Source organism: Stomoxys calcitrans, chromosome 3 (genome assembly GCF_963082655.1).
Source record: "Stomoxys calcitrans chromosome 3, idStoCalc2.1, whole genome shotgun sequence".
NCBI classification, from domain to species: Eukaryota; Metazoa; Arthropoda; class Insecta; order Diptera; family Muscidae; genus Stomoxys; species Stomoxys calcitrans.
This window is the reverse complement of record NC_081554.1, coordinates 99,292,280-99,312,788: the sequence shown is the minus strand read 5'-3', so window position 1 is coordinate 99,312,788 and position 20,509 is coordinate 99,292,280. Positions and strand designations below refer to the sequence as shown.

Sequence of the window (20,509 nt, the reverse complement as noted above, 5' to 3'; positions counted from 1 at the left end):
TTTGAACAGCCTTTTACCCCTGGGCTTTTTGGAACAATGTATTACCAAAAATAAAATTGCCATTGGGATTGCTTTATGAAGTTGTTCTAATAGCGGAACAGTACATAAGCATGAAAGGGGCCTTTTTGCATTTCGTCCAAAATTAGCCATCTGAGTAAAGAGGCTTGCTGTGGACAAACTACGCAAGAGGCAAGGCCCAGTATTTAAGGCTGTCTTATGGTCTCGCCAACAAATATTTGCTTAAATGTTTAAAACAAAATAATAAGGACACCTACAGAGCAAAGAGCAAAGCACTCCAAGAGTAATGAACAATGTACAGACTCGTTCGAAAGCAGTAGCTTAAAAGAAATGCAGCCAGCCAGCCTGTCATTCTATGTCAGGGACAATGGAAGCGTTTACATGCCTCATACCAGGAATGCGGTTGAACACATAGGAGAACACACACATACGCAATCCGGCAGTTTCAGGGACTTAAAGGATTTCGTTTTGAGATATGCAAAATTATCTACTTGGAAGAAAAAGATTTATGCAGTATGTTGGCAGATGGGGATCCGAACGATGTGTACATTTTCTAAAATAAACCAAAGATTGGACCGAACCAAATATGGTCTGGCACATTTGCAAACAATTCATGGACTATGGCTTAAATGATGATTAATTTATTTTGCTTGTTTTGCTTCTTTCATTTGAATGCCTATACCTAAAACTTATCCTTTTATCTGAGGCAAATATTATGTAAGCTGAACCTAGCGATTGTCCATAATTTACATAAATTTGTTTTTAAAGAACATTGTGTTTTAGTTTCACAAGAAATAACTTTTCTTCGCCACCTTCACTTAGCCAAGTAGCTGGCTCTGATCCCAGCTACGTATACACACAAGATCCCAACAGAATACACATAAGCCAAAGGAATAGCATTGGGTCGGTAAATCGACCAACATATAGTTGAAAAATGATTACATTTCGAGCGATAGTTCGAAAACAAAACTAAGGGGAATTTGTCGGCCTTGAGATGAGAATATATCCATACGAAGGCATTTTAAAACCCACACCAATATTGTGGTACACAATATTATTACTCTGTTCATTTGTTTGGAACGCTAAGGAGGAGAAGAGATGCAAATGCAAATTTGCACATGAACAAACGATTAAGGAACAGGGGCAAACTTCTCACAACGAGTGTTGTCCGATTCAAGTTTTAACCTCAATGATAAGGGACCTCTTTTTATAGCCGAGTCCGAACGGCGTGCCGTAGTGCAACATCTCTTTGTTTTTACATGGCTGCCATACCAAATGGTACAGTACCTCACAAATATCGCCAGTATTAAGAGGGGATAAGCACCGCTAAAATCCTTTTCAGATTTTCTCGCCAGGATTCGAAACCGGGCGTTCAACTTCATAGGCGGACATGCTAACCTCTGCGCCACAGTGGCCTCCAAAGACATACACAATTAAATGCATCGATAGACTCAGAATAATTCTTTGGCCAACATTTTTGAGAGTGCAAATTCATTTTCAAAAATTTTCTACTTCTGCTACTTTACCCTTCTGCATAGGATGGGAGGAATAATTACTTCGTCATTCACTTTGTAATCTTAGAAATATTGATCTGCGATACTATTTATTATGTACAGGCAAAGGTAATGTAGACAAGACATTCAAAGAGAACCTGACAATGTTCGCGTATCGAATGTTAAATGTTTTCCGAAAGCAGTAAAACTTTTCACTCTATCCTTCTTAAAAAAGCTCGTATTGCTATGCGTCGTTTCCGGCAATGTTTAAATATAAATTACATATAAAATACTCCCCTTTTGAATTCTGAAGCACCTGAAGGGCCTAATTTTATTCCGATTTGGCTAAAAAATTTCACACCATGATGACTTCCAACAAATTCCTATTCAGTGACCTGTGGTTGTAGCCTGCTGATGGGAGCTTTGTGCATAGAATTGGTGGAAAAGTGTTGGAAGTATATGTGAGTATATTTATAATGCTATTACAACAGATTTACTGCTTTATGCATTCCATTCCCAGTATCCTTTTGGCTTCCATTTGTTCTGGACGAATACGTAATGTGAATATTTTATACAGCAAACCGAACTAGGAAGCCCTTTCACACACACACACACCCTCATAGACCATTATACACTTAACCCCTTAATACCCATAAAGAAACATCAACGAATGGCTCTTAATACCCCCTAGAATTGTTGCATTATCTTGAGTTGGCAAAAGAATGAAATAGGAGAAATCTATAGCCTCATTGACATCTCAATATGTGCTCGAAGGAAAAACAGAGAATACAGAAAAACTGAAGAGCAGAATGTAGAAAAAACAAATCTCCAAAAAAGTTTGTGCAAATCGAGGGGTAGTGTAAAATGTGAAAAATTTCCAATGGCATACATTTTGCAGAATTTATTGAATTGATTTGCCATTGAAATTGAAAGCAGACTACATTTGACTGCGAAATGTGGAAGGCACAGTATGGTGACATAACAACCTGATGGGAAATGAGCCTACTATCTGGCTCTCTGTGGCTAATTCTCGTGAGCCAAACACTGTGCCTCCTTGCCTTCAAACTTGACCATGTTGCCGACATATGCCACTTTCATATAGAAAACATTACCATTTCGACTTTATACAGAGCTTAACACCATCCAAGTACACTGAACATTGCCCAACGTAGGGGCAACCTAAAGAACAATAATATGCAAAAAGAATTGAAATGGGATTAAGTTGTGTTGTACGACATGCTAAAGATTTTCACATTTCGTTTTCTGGTTCTTCTGCTCTTTTTTTTGAGCAGTACCTTTTTATTTCATTTTATCCTATTTTTTGGTTCAGCAAAATTTATGCTTTGTTTGCATATAAAAGTGAATGGAGAGAGTGAAAGTATGAATGTATGCGAACTTTATAAATTTATGCGAATTGAACATTCTGGTTCCCACACACATACATACATGTATATTTTACAAATACTTTTTTTTTTTTTTGAAAAATGTACGAAAAATTCATTTTTTTTTTTTTGAAAGATTAATGATTATACACATGCTAAGGTGGTTATGAATGAAATTCGTGGTTGATTGCTTGGCTCGTCCTTGACATGGAAATATGCAAAAGCAAATACTCCATAAATTATCTGCGCCTTTGAGGGTTGCGGGCATGGCATCATGATCCAATGTATTATTCGTTATTCAAAATTTAGTAAAATGAAAGCATTAAAATTTTTCAAAAACTGATTTCATGCAATTTGTGTTACTTTTGAAACTTTTTAGCATCAAACACTAATGCTTGGCATTGTACCCTCGACCAAAGCAGCGAGTTTTCGTTTTTAAGTAAATTTGCAAGGAGTGAGACCAGAAGATCAAACAGAATAATTTGTCATTTTGTTGTCAAAACAAATAGGGGCCATTATTGACGAGACTGGGTTTGATGCCATCGTTTTTTTTTCTGTGGCGGATTAATTTCCAGTAGCAGAAAGTATCAAAACTTTGCCAACATGATGATTTGACATTTTGGTAAGCCCCAATTATATGCTCAACATGACATAAGCACATTCCATAATGTACGATGAGATCAGGAGTGAGCTAATGTGTCAAACCAAAACATAAGTTCGTTTTTAGTTCAGAATTTATTTATGGCTGGGCTGAATTATGGATTCAGATAAAATGTATTATAACCTCATTCTATGGTGGTGCGTATACTGATTCAAGCAATTTATAAGCATTTGCCTTTAAGTTCTAACCTAATATATATCTATTGCACCATACGATTGCGGTATATTATTGACACTTTTTCTTTGTTATATTTCGAAATGTTGATCTAAGGTTTTATTAAATTTTCTTTTCGATCAGTCTTGACAAACTATTGTGGCACAGATATGGCTACATAGCTTTTCGTAAATAGCAGCTATGCAAACGGTTAGTAATGAAGTTAGTATAAAATTTTTCCCAAAAATGTTAACTAATTATAATACTGGAAACCGTGATAACAATTTTAGCACAAATAGACATTTGACAGAAAAACTGGGGTTTGCAGACTTTTCTGTGCCACCGAATATTTGATCTATGATTGCACATAACGTTAATCCCATTAATGTGGATTAAAAATGGTTATGTTTACTAGAAATTTTTGCCTTGGTTTGAAGATCGCCTAAAGTCACTAGAAATATAAACAAAAGTCACGAAGCCTCTAGAACTCCAGATCCAGCCTAGCTGTGTACTTGTACTGTGTCCACCGTCTCCATTAACTTAAAAAAAAAATAATAATAAGAAAATCACACATGATAGGGTGTTGCACAACGTGTTAATGGTGTAAACTAAGGGCGGTGTAAAACAGGCAAAGACCGTAAAGGTGGCTTTCTGTAATGGACACGATAAGAATGTTAAAGTACCCAACTTAGACAAAGCCGATCTTTTGATATCCCCTAGTGCTTAAATTGCATCTTTTGAAAGCGACTAAATATAAAACATGGGACTAAGATTTATTTTATTTGAATTTCGCCTTGAAATAAATAAAAGCTTAGTGCCACACTTTCAAATACGTTTTATATGAACCCCATGTTACCGTAGTCGGTAAAAAGTCATGTTTCATTTCTGTCCTATATTAATAAATATGTACGGATTGGAGTGCGTTTTGGGGCTGGGTCCGGCACTTCTCCACTGTGCCTTAAAAACAGGTATCAACTTCGTATTTTACTCCCAAATCTGTATTACTTCTCTACTCTCAAATACCTTTCGTTCGAGTCCCATATTGTCAGGATGGGTTAAATAACCTATTTCAGGAGTTTTTAAAAATGGATGATAATGGTGATGGAGACAATTTCTATTATATGGACTTAATTTTTCTGCCATATTCGTCTGTTTGGAAGAGTTTAGGGTTTGGGCGGCCCGATGGATACATAGACTGAAATTTTAATACCATATTCGTATTTTATTCTCGAATATCATTCATCTGATACCCATATTGCTCCGATCGGTCCACTTTTGATTTTGGGTGGTGTGTTTGGGGCAAGGGGGAAGGTGCGCCCGGTATCAAAAAATTACTTCCAGTCCAACCTGCACAATCTGTGAAAATTTCGAGAAAATCGATTGTGCTGTTTTCGAGTCTATACGGAACAAACAAACAAACCGAGTCCCATATAGTAGTGATTGGCTAATATACCCATTTGGGGCGTTTTTGGCGGGTGGGGTGACCCCCTATGCTTCGACCTGATTTTGTATGACAGGTTCGTAATTTAAACCCGAATGCCTTTTATTTGAGCCCCATATTGATAGGAACATTCAATTTGTCTGCCAGAAGGAGTTTTGGGGTTAGGGCGACTTCCTGGATACTTGGACCCAATCTTTAATACCATATCCGTATTGGGGCGGCCCCCAGTTACTTGGACCCAAGTGTTAGTATGTAATTCGTATTCTACATCTGAATACCTCTCGATTGGGTACTACCACTGGGGTATGGGAGAGGGCCCGCCCCCTTCCGATATCAAAAATTATATAGCCTTATTATAATTATGTGTTTCAACTTCATCCAAGTACCGTTATTTTTATACCCTCCACCATAGGATGGGGGTATACATACATATATATAAATATGCGTCTGAGACCCCATGAAGTACATATATTCTAGATCGTCATGTCATTTTAAGTCGAATTAGCCATGTCCGTCCGTCTGTCTCTCGAAAGCACGAAGGAGTAAAGCTAGCCACTTGAAATTTTACATAAATATTTTCTATTAGTGTAGTTCGGTTGGGATTGTAAATGGGCCACATCGGTTCATGGTTTGATATACCTGCCATATAAACCGACCTGGGGTCTTGAGTTTTTGAGCCTCTAGAGGACGCAATTCTCCCCCGATTTGACTGACATTTTGAACGTGGTGAAATTTTGAACGTGGTATCACGTATGATTCAAATCGTTTCATAATCTGGTATAGCTGTCATATAAACCGATCTTCTACCTTGACTTCTTGAGCCAATAGAGGCCGCATTTGGCTGAAATTTTGCATGAGTATGCTATGCTAAGTATGGCGCAAATCGGTACATAACCTGATATAGCTGCCATATAAACCGATCTGGGATCTTGACTTCTTGAGCCTCTAGAGGGCGCAATTCTCATCTGATTTGGCAGAAATTTTGTGCAACGGCTTTTCTCATGACCTTCAACATAGGTGTCTAATATGGTCTGAATCGAGCAATAGTTTGATACATCTGCCATATAAACCAATCTCCCGATTTTGCTTCTTGAGCCCCTACAAGGCGCAATTCTTATCCGAATGAACTGAAATATTACACAATGACTTCTACAATGTTCCGCCTGCATTTATGGTCCGAATCGGACTATAACTTGATATAGCTCCAATAGCGTAAGTTCTTATTCAAAAAAAGAGATGCCGCGCATAAAACTCCACAAATGTTATCCATGGTGGAGTATATATAAGATTCGGCGCGGCCGAACTTAGCACGTTCTTACTTAATATTTCTTTGGAAGTTAAAAATTTTCGTAAAATATTTATATGTACATTATTAAAAGTTTAAATTTTAGGAGCTAAAAAGCCAACACTTTACAGTTTTTTCGGTGATACATATAACATATATAGCAATTGGTGAGAATAAACATACTTTTTAATAAAATTGGATTTTTCGACGAAAAATGCCACGTGGAGACAAATTTTTGGGTACGGGGCGCGGAGGGATTATTGAAATGAGATTAGTTACTAAAAGAATAGTGAAAAGTACAGCTGCAGTCAATGAACAACACAAAACATAGCGTTTTGTTCACTCTGTTAACTATAGCAGCGTTGAGTGGAGTGGATGTAGACAAACTATAAATAAAAGTACATTCGCCAAATAGAAGCTACTGAAAACATGAGTTGGAATCGGATCTATCTGGTTCCAGACAACATATTACAATGCAATGTTCAAAAACTTCCATAATGCAGCGCTATAAAGACACATGAATTTTGATTGTTGAAAAACACAAATTTTGGGCGAAGAATTCGATTCGAATAACTTTGTGACGAAATAAACTTCAATATGGATGGACCCGATGGTCATCGTAAATATTGGAGGGGATTCTCGGTATCCTCGACTAGAGTGCTGCAACCAAAACTATGACCAAGTATATCCTATGGTAATTGGTGCATTTGGAACACTTGGAAAGTTACAAATATGCTTTGTTTCAACTAAAATGAGTGCAGAGTTATATAAAGACCTATAAAACTGAAACATAATTAAATTTACAATAGCGGTCCGCATTGGATCCCGATTTGAGTCACGTTGAAGATCTCTGGGGCATACTATCTGCAAAGGTTTTTGCAAGATACAAGCGATAATGACGAAATAGTACAAAATTGATATGGCAACCATAAAACATTGGGCGGGTTCTATGCCATGGATACTACAAAATGTCCTTCTACACAAGGACAAGCCAATATCGTACTAGATATTAAATTTTAAATAAAGATACACAACAATATATTATGAAAAACAAAATAATTTTAGCTATGCACATATAAATATATTGTATGAAACAAATGTTGAAATCATTTTCTTTTCCTATCAGAAACATTCCAAATGCTTTGAAATGCTATATGTGATAATCAGTGCTGCCACTCAAGAAAATATTGTCCTACCAAATATTAAGAAAAATCCTTCCAAACTCGACCTAAACCTATCAAATATTCTTCAAGCCAAAAATGCGGTAAATGTTTTTATACCCGCCACCGGAGACTAGACCATTTTGCCATTCCATTTTAAATATTGGGTTGCCCAAAAAGTAATTGCGGATTTTTCATATAGTCGGCGTTGACAAATTTGTTCACAGCTTGTGACTCTGTAATTGCATTCTTTCTTCTGTCAGTTATCAGCTGTTACTTTTAGCTTGCTTTCGAAAAAGTGTTAAAAAAAAATTTATTTGATTAAAGTTCATTCTAGGTTTTATTAAAAATGCATTTACTTTCTTTTAAAAAATCCGCAATTACCTTTTGGGCAACCCAATACATCAACTTATACATATTCTACGCTACAAACGATTTAGTACCGCAGTTATCTAGCTGTATCCGTCCGTTTGCTTGTTGAAATCACTCTATAGCCTTACGTTCAACGTAGGCCATCGTTCTTGATAAATCACCCTTTATACCCGTATTTTTGCCTCGATTTCAATGAATAACCGTGCCAAGTGTGGATAAAGCTATCTCCCGACTTAAATGTTTGGGCCCAGAAATGCGCTTTTACTACCAATTTGCGTCGTTACATTGAGTTGCCTGGATCCTTCAACATCTTCGTATGCGGCTGCTACATAGGCCTGTTTTCCGATTGAAAGCTCAAAGAATTTACGAAATTTGAAAAAGATCCCTTAACACTCGTACCAGTTACAGTCAATATCAGAACTTACGCTTTTTTACCGTAGTTTAAAACAGTGAGACTCCTTGTAACAGTATTTGGTCTCTCGACATCCATGGTTTTCTTCTGCACTCTTAACGAATATGCAGAAACGGCAAGAAGTGAATTAATGTTGTGTTATCCTCTGCGATTTTTTCAGTAATTAACATGGTATTTATTTGTTGGTAAAACCTACCAAAAATTGAGGTCAGCCTACCAACCTACCAAGAGAATTAAAACCTACCAGTTTTGGTAGGAACCTACCAAAATTGCAGCATTGGTTATAATATTAAATTAGAGAAACAAATTAAAAAAAAGTAAGATCGTGCTAAGTTCGGCCGGGCCGAATCTTATATACCCTCCACCATGGATCGCATTTATCGAGTTCTATGCGCAGTATCTCCTTTTAGGCAAATAATATTGAATAATAACGGTTATGCTATTGGAGCTATATCAAGTTATAGGGTCAAGAAGTTAAGACCCAAGATCGGTTTATATGGTAGCTACATCAAAACATAAACTGATTTGGCCCATTTTCAATACCAACCAACAAACACTAATAAAAAGTATTTGTACAAAATTTCAAGCGGCTAGCTTTACTCCTTCGAAATTTAACGTGCTTTCGACAGACAGACAGACGGACGGACAGATGGACGGACATGGCTGGGTCGACTTAAAATGACACGACGTTCAAGAATATATATACTTTATGAGGTCTCAGACGCATATTCCAAGGTGTTACAAACAGAATGACGGAATTAATATACCCCCATCCTATGACAGAGGGTATAAAAATCATTTGCTAGCGCAGTTTTACACAATACACATATAATTATTTGTCTAGGCTAAATCTTCCTCTCATTTCTGTGGTATAATGATATGCTAAATTATCTATTTGAAGATGCATGTGGTGAGATATATAATTGAACTTTTTTTTATCTGGAAATTTGTTATGGATGTCATAAATGCAGCCTAAAATAGGAAATCCTCCTCACACTCGTCATATTTCAGTTTACAACTTATAAACTTGCCTCCGAGAAAATTTTGTAGATTTGCAATTTTTGTAAAAAAAAACATTTGTTTTTTCAAAAAGTCTGCTGAAAATGGGAAATTGGAATTTTTCGCTAAAATAGCAATCAATTTGAATTGAATTGAATTTGAATTGTTTTGAATTGTAAACCGTTAAGCATACGATTTTATGATATTCTTTAATACTGTCAAAACAAATATTACACTTTATCTTTTAGTTATAATGGTAGATAATGTAAAACTTAAGATTTTTCTATGATTTCCAAATGTCTTTACGATTTCGACTAACAGGCAGCAATCGAAAATTGATTCAGGATTTGATACAGCTTCCTATGTGTGTACAAATATCGTCCGATATTCACTTCACTAGTTGACCCAATTTTGGAGGCCAACGTAGCGCAGAGGTAATCATCTCCGCCTATGACGCTGAATGCCTGTGATCGAATCCTGATGAGAACATCAGAAAAAATTTCACCGGTGATTTCCCCTCCTAATGCTGGCAACATTTGTGACCCTTATCATTAAGCCTAAATTTGATTCGGACAGCCCTTATTGATAGGTGAGATGTTTGTCCCTGTTCCTCAATGAAATGTTAATGGGCAAATTTGCCACAATAAGTCATACATGTTTTAAAAACTCGTATATTACATCTTTTCTTTTAACTTGAAAGATTGTTAGAATACAATTTCACCAAAATTTTCCACAAATATAAAATTTTTTAATGATTTCAAATAAAAGCAGGCAAACTTTATACTAAAATCATATACATGATTTTCAATAATAAATTGAAGACTAATGTTGTCAAATAAGTTCAATAATATATCGGTTAATCATTTTTCGTTTAAAATCAGCATATAGTGTTTGCTGATAACAGCGAACTTTTTTTCTAGTTGTTACATACAATAATGAGATATTTCTATGAGAAATTTATTTTTTTTTTAATAACTTAAATTTGTGAGTTACTTTGCCATGTAAAAACTTCTTCCAAAAAAGGTATCGCACTGGGGTATGCCGTTCGGACTGGATTATAAAAAAGAGGTGCCATGTCATTGAGCTTAAACTTGAATCGAAAAGCACTCATTGATATGTGAAAAGTTTGTCCCTGTTTCTTTTGTAGGTTGTTTTGGTGATTAGGATTTTCCAAAAAGTATGGCATTGGCATTAATTACGAGAAATTCTATTTGAAGTTGCTGTCATTCATCATTTACTTAATTAAGAAGACCTTTCATGTCAACCAAATGAAAGCATTAAAAAAACTGAATAAAAACTTTAAGGACATATAAATGTATGTCTATTCTCAGGTCCATTGGGAACTTTCATAAAACTAAACCAACGCCCTAGCAAATTTTATTGAAGGTTTACAAAACACAGCAAATGAATTGGCGACTTTCATAAATAAATGCTACAGCCTTCAATGATCTTAGTCTATATTGAAAATGCTTGATTCTAGAGATTAACCATAAACGATTCCAGATGAGCGCTATACCGAGATTATTTGCATATAGGAACTTTATTAGTAAACTGTAAACATCGCCTCCATGTTGATCTAAGCATTTTTCATGCGCGGAATCCTAAATTGGTTTGAGTCCCTCTAACTCTAAACATATCAAGATTTTCGTATGCATGCATATACATATGTACATGAAGTAACATAGTTAAGCCCAACTCCCGGAATTCAATGGAGCTCCTTTAAATATTATAACCTTCAGCTTGATTTATCATTCATACATACTAACACGAATTTATATTGGAAACACACAAAGTGAGACTCGTGGAAACTGGTATCCTTCGATTCGGTTGTGCACCGCTATATTTTGATATATCCTAAACGTGTGGGTGGATGTTGGCTGTTGTACATGTTTGATAGAAGATGATTGATTAAAATAAACTTTTTGACATTCCATGACAAATAGAATGTCGTTTGGCATTAACCATAAAACTAATCCGACGACGAAGACGATGAGTGTGGAATACAGCAAACAACATATCCAGCCAGCCGTGCAGTGGATGAAAACCGCCACAACGACTACAATGAATATGGAACTTCAAACATATCTATATACATATATATATATGATTAAGTTTGTGTGTGTGTGTGTGTGGGGGAGGACATCTACTGAAGAACAGTCGAAAGAAATGATTAATTAAAAACAAATTAAAGCGTTTCCATTGGCCCGGGTGAAAGAAAGATGAATTAAGAATTATAGCATGCTCAAACAAACAGACCCAAAGAAAAAAGAATATTGATTATATGACCTGAAAGAACCGAAATAACCGCATACACAATATCAGTCAGAATCATTAAAACAAGCTGTAAAAAACAACAAAATAGAGCAACCACTATTGGGTTGGCAGAGCCGAACGACGATTCTCAAAAGTCAAGTGGCTTACAAGTGGGTGAGAATGAAATGTGTGGTTGCATGGCTTAGTGATTGAGTGCGTTTGAATGCGTTTGTGGCTTTTAGGGGGTCACAAAGGCGAAGCGACAGTGAATGAGGGTGTTTGAAGGCGCTTGCGGTAAGGTCTGTACGTGTCTTAGCCACAAGGACAATCAGAAATTGTATTATAGCAAGGATAATCAGGATAAACACAATTGTTATTGGTGGTGGTGGCTGTTGCTGTCTCTGGCTGCTGCTGACATAGCCAACATTGCGGTGATTGCCTTTTTTTATGAACACTTTCTTCCTCGGACACAGACACACACACCGACACCACATTCCTACTGCATCAGGGACATAGATGATAACATTGTATTTGAACCATAACCAAACTTAGTTAGACTACAGATTTAAACCAAAGTGATGAAACAGATTTCAATATGGCTTTTGTGTAAGCCAAACATAACAACAGTTTCGAAAGTATTAAATCCTGGCGAGAACATAAAAAAATCAGCGGAGGTTATTCCCTACTATAGCTGGAGACATTTGTAAGGTACTGTGCCATGTAAAAACTTCTCCTCAAAGAGGTATAGCTCTGCGGCACGTTCAGTTCAGAATCGGCTATAAAAAGGAATCCCCTTATCATTGAGCATAACACTCGGTGATATGTGAGAAGTTTGCCCCTATTCCTAAATGGAATGTCCATGGGCAAATTTGCATTTGTAATTCTTGTAGAATAAGTAAACATTATTTTTATAATCTGTAAAACAAATTCAAATGAAAACTATTATTTTAATACCCTCGATACTACTAACACGAATTTAGTAGTAATAAGAGCATGTTACGTTGCAAAGAGGGTACAGATATTAATCCGCCCCAAGGCACTATGGACATACACCTAAGCCACTTATCGGCTTGTTGTGCGCTCTAAAAACTATAAAGTAACCTCTAAAAAGAAAATTTTAAGTTAGGAATTCCATGCTACTTACAAAATCCTTAATTCTTTTCTTTACCACTCCCCTAATTTGTTTCATGTCTCGTATTGTGTCTCGTGAAAGCCCGGCAATGACAAAGGAAATGCTCCAACCTCTCCTCATCTTCCCCACATGCTATCACTTGCCACACCGATTTAACATAAGTGAGCTCGTAGTCCTATGTGTCGCGTTATGATACCAATAGCTATACCGATCTCCTTCTTACTTTATTTTCACTCCATAGGATTGTCGTCGTCCTAACGATGCTCGAGCCCTTAACTAGTGTAATATGATCTCTTAGATGGAAATACCAGAGTTCCGTGAATCCAAGGTTATGCCTCTGGCAGCAGTGTCTCCCACTCAACCTCAAATGTTATCCCAGTTATCCGATCGCAAACCTGTTCTAATTAACCGGGTTTCCTCGATTATACCACGCTCCTATCCTCCATCCAATCCATCGCCTTAAGGTTTGTAGACGCAGTGGCTGCCTCACAATTAATCTGTATGCCAAGGGGTCGGATATCTAGAATAATCTCCAATGCCCTAGTCGGCGTGGCCCTAGTCTTCATCACTACGCCTATGCTAAGACAACGTTTTCTCCATACGATGCACTTTTTCTCCATCGAAGTCCACCAAACTTCTGAGGCGTAATTAAGTATTGGTCTAATCACTCTCCTATAGAGCCAGTGGACTATCCTACAGGGCCCATATCGTTCTCGGTTTCTCTTGAGTGTGACACTTCCGGTCCAAATATCGAAATAGTTCTATTGAGAAAACTTGATGCGTGAAATTGGCCCACCGTCATCTTCATCGTTAACAAGCAGATTTCAGACTTCTCTGGGTTAAAATTGGGGCCCACTAGATCTAGCCCAGTCGTATTCCATCTGCAGGAACTTTTCGGCCCTTCTGCATAGCTGATTCGGATCCTTAGTCAGTCCCTCAGTCAGCATCCGTAATAGGAAATTTATGGTAAGGTTGACTTAGGTAAGGTTTCAGTGGGAGTCTCACTTAGTCGTTTTCGCCCACTGCGATACCACACGAACAAAAGAAGAAAGATGCATTCTTGTTCCTACCGATTTAAAAAGTCCAACAACTTGTGAATGTTTACATTCGCTAATTGATATTCTAAGTCAATATGTTTCCGTACGCTATATAATCTTACAAATAGAAATATGTTTCTATTCAACTTTGACTATTTGAAAACATTAGAAAATGTTTGCTGATAGCAAATAAAAAATGTAAATTTGATTATCTGATGAACTTTTAGCTATAGCTCTGATAGGAAGTCCATCTAAAGATGCTAGCCTTGCCACTAAATCTTCTATCAGATGGCTTTTACGAAAACAGTTAACATATTTTTTCGTGAAATATCGACGGTGACGGTGAATTTTTTTAAATTCAGTGGTAATGGACTCTTATTAAATTTTTCGTACTGTTGCCTTTGCATTGTGTTATTTTGGCACACCGTTTACAAGCTGCGCTAGTTTTATCCTTTTTACAACAATATTTCGAAACTTCGGAATTTTCTTATGTTTCTCTTTCGAGGCGAGCTTAATGATCGAAGATTTCTTACAATGAAAAAGGAAAGCCAGAGAACACAACACATCAACCAATGTGGGACGCGTTCCGTCCGGAGTTAAGAGACTTTTAAACCACATTAGGTGTTGAGGCTTCAAGGGCCATACGTTGGTAGATCCTATTTTTATGGAATATAACGCGAAAACGTGCTTACGATGTAATTGCGATACTAACCATGTTTGACACCTGTTCACACTAACTGATCCTTTCCACCGCTTGTGTTTTTCTTTGCAGTGATAGACTTACAATTATTTCAAATTGTTTTCCATAGTATACGGTATATACTATATACATGTTATTGTTTACACGTGATTTATACGTGTAAACAATAACGTGATTTAAATGAATTAATTTGAGGCCACCGTGGCGCAGAGGTTCGCTTGTCCGCCTATGTTGCCGACTGCCTGGGTTCAAATCCCCTTCTATATCGCAATAAGAATTAATCGATAAACCCAATAAAAAATGCTTGAAAATAATAATGGAACTTATTAAGCCAAAAAAAAACCTCATTCAATCCCGTGGGATCCCGCATCGATTATTCCGGGAAGCGGGAAATTGAAAAGACGGAAATTCCCGGGAAATTTGCAAACCCTAGTCTTATCTACAAATTATTAGTTTGGCGTTTTGTACTTCTAGGACGGTAGTATTAAATCTTCTCAGTTATGAGTGCAGAAACATTTGAGGAGATTGCCAATCCTGCTCTCCCATCTGTGCTCATTAAGCACCCAAGGTAGGATAATGACTTTAAATACTTGAGGATTTCATTGCCTATTGTTAACTGGTTGTCATATATGTTTTGTTTCGAGTCAATCATCCGGCGTCGATTACGCCAAGTAGAAATTCTCTCTTTTAGGTTAAAGCATCCTCACCAGACGAACTGAGACTGTAGCACTACATTGCTTTTCTACATCTTCTTTGAAATCCTAATTCCAATACTGGCAATGGCAACACGATTACCAATGCCATAATCAAAACGTTGGACATCACAAAGGCAACTGGCAATCAGCCTTGGCCACAATGCTGTAGTTCTGCTGTGGCCTGGTTGCCCTAGACAAACAAACGACGATTTGGTTTTTTTTTGCTGAATTGGTTAATATGCCTTATTACACGAGTTGGATCTTGCCCTTATGCATTCGAGACCTTATTCTAAGCCCTAAGGGAATTATCTGAAAACATATTAGCTTACAGTATAAGCTAAATCTTTCGAAGATATCGCTGAAGTTAACTCTGCGGCTTTGGTCGCAAGCCTGCTGCAATACTAATATGGCGTGTGGATGCCAGCATTGATGTTTAGCCTTAGGAAGGTACATGAAGAGCGTATTAAATGTCAATTTAATTTATCTTGTGGTATTTTCATAAGTCGCCTCATCCAAATATGTCAAATCTATGAAATGAGGCTACGCCTACATGCTTTTCATTTTCAGTGTCTAAACTATTGGGCGGCACACGCCGAAGAACGATAAGGACAAATGATAAGTACTTACCTAAATGTTGGTCAACACGTTTTTTGGGCTTTTGCACCGATGCATAGGGATCACTACAGTAGTCTTGTCTTGATGGATTTTGGCTATTACGTAAATTGTGGTACTCATCGCCATGTTGACTGGGCGTCGCCGTCAGTTGTGGATATGGGGCATAGTCGTCGACACCACCATAGCCGCCATGCGTCAAGGGATCATAGCCATAGGTGGGCTGCTGCTCCACATAGTTGTTGTGGGAGACTGGCATCATGTTCTGCTGATTGCCTGCGGCACCGGACATTTTAACCTGCCACAAGGAGTCCTGCGAATTCACACTGCCGCCATTATTCGAGTTGGAGTAATTGTTTTCAATGTAACCCATATTGACCCCTGAAATTGAAGGCGAACATTGAGCTAAAAGGTTTGCAACATAAATAAATATAATTTTAAATGGGTTATGACGTAAAATGCTTTCCAGCTGGCTACTCGGATGCGGTCAGTGATTTAATTTGTTTTTACAATTTGTGTGGCCCCATTGGGAGTATAAAAATGTGTTCTCTTCTTGGATATTTTTTCTTCTCAAAGTCGATTTAAAGCAATATTGTATGATTGCTTTTTTTGTTATCGTCTGAGAAATCAATCACTTTGGCGAAAAGCAAGAGAAGAACAAAAAAGGAGAAGAAGTAGTTTAGCGTTTCCAAAAATCAATCATTTGAATGGATGAAATTCTAAAAGAAAATTGTTGGTCTTATTATTGTGCTATTGATGAAATTTGTGTACGCCTTTTAACATGTATTTATTATTAAATGTTTCGATTTCGACTGCCATGAAGGATAACTGCACTCTCTAAGGGTGCTAGAAGTCAAATCAAAAGATGGGCTTATATGAGAGCTATAGCTGGTTACCAACCACATCGGATAATAGAAGTCAAGTCACGAGTCCTTCTTATATGAGAGCTATATTTAAGCTTGAACCGATTTGACTTGCAACGAAATTTGTTATTCAAAATGGCAAAAAAGTTTGTTAAAATAGCAACTGTTTTAGAAACATTGCGCTGTAGTTTTTGCTAACATTTCGGCCTGTTACTTTGACAAAAAAAAAATCTGCAGTTTTAACTACAAAATCTGCAAAAATATTGTGCACACATTGCTACGATAGCTAACAAAATGGCATTGCTTGTTCTTCTAGCAAACATATCTGTCATCGATGTTGACATTTGTTCTTATTTAAAGACTCGGCTGTACAAAGGAGGTCCCTTATCATTGATAAAAACTTAAATCCCCTCATTAATATGCGAGAAATCTCCCAGAAATCTCACATACAGACGGAGAGAAAGGTCTAGATCGATCTAAAAATGTGAAAGCAATCAAGAATATTTATATACATTCTATTGAGTCGTATACCAATATTCCTTGGTGTTACAAACAGATCTAAGGAGATATTCATGCCAAACGAAGCAGACATACTCAGCTTGGAACCAGACGCCAAATAAGTTTTCCGGGTACTACCCCGACTCTGCAGCTCGGTTAACTCATTATATTTAGCCAATCTCCCGCTTCTCCAATTACAAGGATCATTGTTGATCAGACAACATTATGGACATATTCAGTCCTAATTTTATACCCTCCGCAATGGGATGGGGTTATACTAATTTCGTCATTCTGTTTGTAACACCTCGAAATATACGTCTAAGACCCCATAAAGTATATATATATTCTTGATCGTCATGACATTTTAAGTCGAACTAGCCATGTCCGTCTGTCCGTCCGTTCGTCTGTCTGTCGAAAGCGCGCAAAATTTCGGAGGAGTAGGGCTAGCCGCTTGAAATTTTGCACTTCTTGAGCCGCTAGAGGGAGCAATTCGAATCCGATTTGGTTGAAATTTTGCATGGAGTGTTTTGTTATGACTTCCAACCACTGTGTTAGTATAGCGCAAAACGGTTTATAATCTGTTATAGCTGCCATATAAACCGATGTGGAATCTTGACTTCTTGAGCCTGTAGAGGGCGCAATTCTCTTCCAATTTGGCAGAAATTCTGTACCATAGCTTTTCCCATGACCTTCAATATACGTGTCTAATATGGTCGGTATCGATATATAGCTTGATACAGTTCCCATATTAACCGATCTCCCGATTTTGCTTCTTGAGGACTGAAATATTACACAATGGCTTCTACAATGTTAAGCATTAAATCCGAATCGAAATCCGAATTATTCATTATTCTTTGTTTGCTTAAAGATACCGCGCAATAACTCGACAAATACGATCCATGGTGGAGGGTATATAAGATTCAGCCCGGCCGAACTTAGCACGCTCTTACTTGTTTTAGAGTAAATCCAAATCATTTATTTGAAACCATTCGTAAGTACTTTCTATTTGCAGTGGTCGCACCAATTTATTTAGGCAGAATTAGAATAATAGAATTATATTCTACGGTTCCACCCACAGTTGCGGCTATGATGCATAGACTAGTAGTTGAATTTTTGTACCGTCCATAGGACCATAATACCATATAGCATATTTCAGTATGTGACACGCAGTTAAATATCCCAACGAGATAAAAGATAAGAATTGCTATGCTATTGAATCTATATCAAGTTATGGTCCGATTCTGACCATAATCGAATTAAATATTGGGCACCATAGCAGAAGTCGTTGTGTAAATTTTCAGCCAATTCGAATAAGAATTTCGCCCTTAAGTGGTTCAAAAAATAAAATAGGGAGATCGGTTTATATCGGAGCTGTATCAGGCTATAGACCGATTCAGACCATATTTGACACGCATGTTGGAGGTTATGGGGGAAGCCGTTGTACAAAGTTTGAGCCAAATCGGATAATAATTATGCCCTATTGAAGCTCAAGAAGTCAAGATCCCAGATCGGTTTATACGACAGCTATATCAGGTTATGGACCGATTTGAACCATACTTAGTACAGTTGTTGGAAGTCATAATAAAACACGCCATGCCAAATTTCAGACAAAGCGGAAAGGGATTGCACCCTCTAGAGGCTCAAGAAGTAAAATAGGGAGATCGTTTTATATGGGAGCTGTATCAGGTTATAGACCGATTCAGACCATATTTGACACGATCGGTTTATATGACAGCTACATCAGGTTATGAACCGATTTCAACTATACTTAGCACAGTTGTTGGAAGTCATAATAAAACATGTCGTGCCAAATTTCAGCTAAAACGAATAGGAATTGCGCCATCTAGAGGCTCAAGAGGTCAAGATCCCAGATCGGTTTATATGATAGCTATATCAAATTATGGACCGATGTTCACCATACTTAGCACAGTTGTTAGAAGTCATGGCAAATTTCAGCAAAATCGGAAAAGAATTGGGAAGAAGTCGAGATCCAAGATCGGTTTATATGGAAGCTATGTCAAAACATGGACCGATGTGGTCCATTAACAATCCCAACCGACCTACACTTATTAGAAGTATTTTTGAAAAATTTCATGCGGCTGGCTTTATGCTTCGAAAGTTAGCGTGCTTTCGACAGACAGACGGAAGATATTCGATCAAGAATATACCCCCATCCTATGGTGGAAGGTATAAAAACAAACTAACATGTCTCTAGCTACAATCAGATATGGACGAAGTGTCTAATTGGCAGGAGTATAGGATTAAGCGATCTGCATCGTTGTCTGGAAATGGTAGGGCATTTTTGAGAAAATGATACATGACTATATGCGGGATGCATGGTCACAAACACTGATAAGATACAAGTTAGATCTCTCCAAAAATTTTTCATAATTTTGGAAGAGCGTTCGTCCCGCGATGAATAAAACAATCTTCTGGAAGATTTGTACGCAATTGTCCATTGGGTTTGTGGAAGTTTTAGCAACTCTTCGCGACGATTAATACGTAGCTTATTACTTTATAATCGCCCAGAAGATTTATTTATAAATCGCCTGAGTTAAGTCTTCGCGATTATTTTAATTTTCATGCCTGGTGCGTTTACGATTCGTATTGAACTGTGTTATTCGATGTTTTGTTTTGTGTAGACAACTTTCACCAAACCAAACAGAATACTCACTTGGTTTATGACGATTGGTACTTAGTATGACGAATATGATGAGTAACTTAAAATGCTCGATTCTTGGATCTTCCAAGACTCGACTGACTTACTCGCTAGCAACTTATACGGAAGATTCGCGAAATAATTTTCCAGAAGAATCGTCTTTAGGGCACAACTCCATATGAAGTATCGTCTAAGACTCTTAGACGAGCTCGTCCTAGATCCTAACCTTCATCTAAAAGATTCTCACTATCTGTTAAGATGCTCAAAAAGCAAAGAATTAGGTTTAATTTCTAGAATAGCAGAAAATATTTTTTTCTTCAAATATTTCCTTTTATAATTTTTTATGGATTTTAACAGTTGGCCACGTAGCAGGGTATGTCCATAAGTTTTCGTTGGCGATATACAGTTTAAATATCACTCTGTACCTGATTGGCATAATAAAGTCATAAAGGACAAATGAAGCGCAGCCAACATATTTTAAAGCTACTGTAGTGCTACTCTTGATTTGGTTGATTTATCTAATAGGGAACTCCCTCAGCTCATTCCTAGTACTAGTGTTGGGATGTGATGTGACAGTGAAAAACCAAGACTTTAATTAAATTAAAATGCTACGAGCATTCTCGTTGCACGTGTGTGCTTCATGAGAGAAATTTTATGTTAGATAGATATGGAAGCATAAAAAAA

At 37.2% G+C, this 20,509-nt stretch overlaps 1 protein-coding gene across 3 annotated transcripts in view; it reads right to left on the bottom strand.

The window, feature by feature from the left end:
- The window catches only part of LOC106084285 (hemicentin-2), a 518,476-nt gene that overhangs the window by 23,128 nt on the left and 474,839 nt on the right, over positions 1 to 20,509 (bottom strand). For all 3 annotated transcript variants that reach the window (XM_059364753.1, XM_059364755.1, XM_059364754.1), the window contains exon 8: positions 15,821 to 16,186. In XM_059364753.1, the coding sequence (XP_059220736.1) occupies positions 15,821 to 16,186 (366 nt within the window). The remainder of the gene's footprint in view (positions 1 to 15,820; positions 16,187 to 20,509) is intronic.